The sequence below is a fragment of the Gastrolobium bilobum genome, unplaced genomic scaffold (genome assembly GCF_033153095.1).
Source record: "Gastrolobium bilobum isolate Gb01-03AN ecotype WA unplaced genomic scaffold, APGP_CSIRO_Gbil_v1 utg81619, whole genome shotgun sequence".
Classification (NCBI taxonomy): domain Eukaryota; kingdom Viridiplantae; phylum Streptophyta; class Magnoliopsida; order Fabales; family Fabaceae; genus Gastrolobium; species Gastrolobium bilobum.
The window spans coordinates 5,503-7,773 of record NW_026898886.1 but is presented as its reverse complement, the minus strand read 5'-3'; the positions used below and the strand labels follow the sequence as shown (position 1 = coordinate 7,773).

The window sequence follows — 2,271 nt, the reverse complement described above, 5'->3', positions numbered from 1 at the left end:
TCATGTTATGTTTTATTGTACTTAATTTAGGTATTAAAAGATAAAGAAAAATTTTAAAAATAATAATTTATGCATCTTATTTTTTCAAAATAACAAAAAAAAAATTAAACTATTGATATTTTAGAATGACAGAGCATTATGTTTTCTTCATTATTTCTTGAAAAATATGATATAACAAATTAAAACATGTTTTCTTCATATGAATACTTTATACAAAAAAAGCACTCTTAATACATTCATAATTTATTTATTTTCTTATACTAATGTAAAAGAAATATTAGTGATGAATAGCATTGCTCTACACTTCCTGGTCCACGTGCATTCCCAATACGTGTCGTTAATCTAGCACCCTCATAGGTCAACTCTTTCAGCGCATCTGACGGTCCAGATCCATCTATAATTTACATGCGCATACTCAGCGCCACCCCATAAATAAAAGGGTCCTTTGAACTCTTTTAAGAAGTGATCGGTCTTCGGTCTTTACGCACTCAAACTTCTCAGTGATAAAAGGTATGAAAATGAGAGCTTCTCTCATCAGAACCGGTTCCGTCCCGGTCCAGAAACCCGTCCTTCCCGGTTCACCGCGAGTCTCTCTCTCGCGCCAACCCTCCCTCGCCGGCAACAAGAACCACGTTCAATCGCCCAGGCTTTCGCTGCATTTCCACTCCAACGGCCGCAAGGACACGCCGGCGAACGGGATCAACAGAGCGTTATCGGAAGCCGCAGCGATACGGTCCGCGAGCGAGAATTTCGGCGTTCGCCGGAATCTGAATCGAACCGGAGCGCGCTCTTTTACGGAGAGCGGGATTCCGGTGGAGGAACTCGGATTCGGCTGCGGAGCAGGCGACGGCGGTGATCACGGGACGGCGACGGTCACCGGCTGGAACGGTGGTGAGCGAATTAAAATCGGCGCGTACTATGAGGAGATGTTGAAGTCGAACCCAACGGATGCGCTTCTGCTGAGAAACTACGGGAAATTTCTTCACGAGGTGCGTCAAATTGTTCGACAATCATTGAATGAATCTTTCAAAATATAAAATAAAATAAAAAGAATCAGTGATTTGAATTTCAATGGATGCAGGTGGAGAAAGACACGGTGAGAGCAGAGGAATATTACGGAAGAGCGATTCTAGCGAACCCTGGAGATGGCGATCTGCTTTCTCTGTACGGTAAGCTGATATGGGAAACAGAGAGAGATGAAGAAAGAGCCAAATCTTACTTTGATCAGGCAATTCATGCTGCTCCTGATGATTGGTATATATCTATCTATCTCACAATTTCTCAAGAACCAAACAGGGAAATATAATAATAATTATTAATTAATTTATTTATTTATTATATGCAGCACGGTGCTGGGATCCTATGCACACTTTATGTGGGACGCGGAGGAGGAGGAGGAAGAGGAAGTTAACGGTGGAGGAATAATGGGGAAAGCGGAGGAATCGGCTGCGGAACTGATCGCTGCTTTTTAATAGCTAGCAATTTAGAGGGTTTGAGGATGCCGTTTGTGTTATATTTCTAACTGGCATTGGATGTGAAGGTTACACGATAACAATAAATGGTCTTGTTAGTTTGACTTGATGTGTCTAACTGAAAGGTCCAACCCTTGAAGACGACGAGACGAGAGACTGAAGGGGAAACCTTTGTGTGTCTTTTTCTTTTTCTTTTCTTGTTCCTTCTTTTTGTCCTACCATGTAAAATCAACTCTTCTTAGTATTTCGGTGACATATATGATATAAAGGGTATAGAGTTGTAAATTTTTGTTAATGCAGTACTAATTTTCTTCGCCTCTGTTAGTGTCATGTTCATGTTGCTCTGGATTTTTATAAACCAGCTAAATCGCATCGTAACCCCAAACCCAGCTTTACTTTCTTTGTAGTTTTCGATTACTAATGCTTTCATCGTTTTTCATTAGCCAAATCCATCGTTTCAAGGTTAATTTTGTCCGAACTCTCGGAACTACTTTCTTGATTCTTGTGAAACTGTTTCTGTAATGTGTTGAAATAACTATTTTTAGTTAGACCCAGAGAAATAAGTCTTGGCTAATAATCACCAACCAATTGTGAGGTGACTTTCTCGAGCAAAATCATCTCTGGATTCCTTCGGCTCGGAAAAGGTCTTATATCTGTTCCCCAAACGGCTATGCGATTTAGAGGAAAGCATGGTTTTTACCTTAAACAGTAAGTTGCCATAGTTAATTCCTTTTGCTTACGCGCGCTCATGTTACTACTCATTTTGTCAATGCCTATCGGTTTCAGCATAATTGACACG

The 2,271-nt window shown here is 40.5% G+C and overlaps 1 protein-coding gene across 1 annotated transcript; it reads left to right on the top strand.

Annotated features, from left to right (window-relative positions):
- Positions 1 to 490: 490 nt before the first annotated feature.
- On the top strand, positions 491 to 1,783 carry LOC133285088 (uncharacterized). The gene is made up of 3 exons (XM_061482248.1): positions 491 to 989; positions 1,082 to 1,254; positions 1,346 to 1,783. Exons 1-3 carry the CDS (start codon positions 513 to 515, stop codon positions 1,470 to 1,472), a joined length of 777 nt encoding a protein of 258 aa, XP_061338232.1. The 5' UTR covers positions 491 to 512; the 3' UTR covers positions 1,473 to 1,783.
- The last annotated feature ends 488 nt before the right edge of the window (positions 1,784 to 2,271 follow it).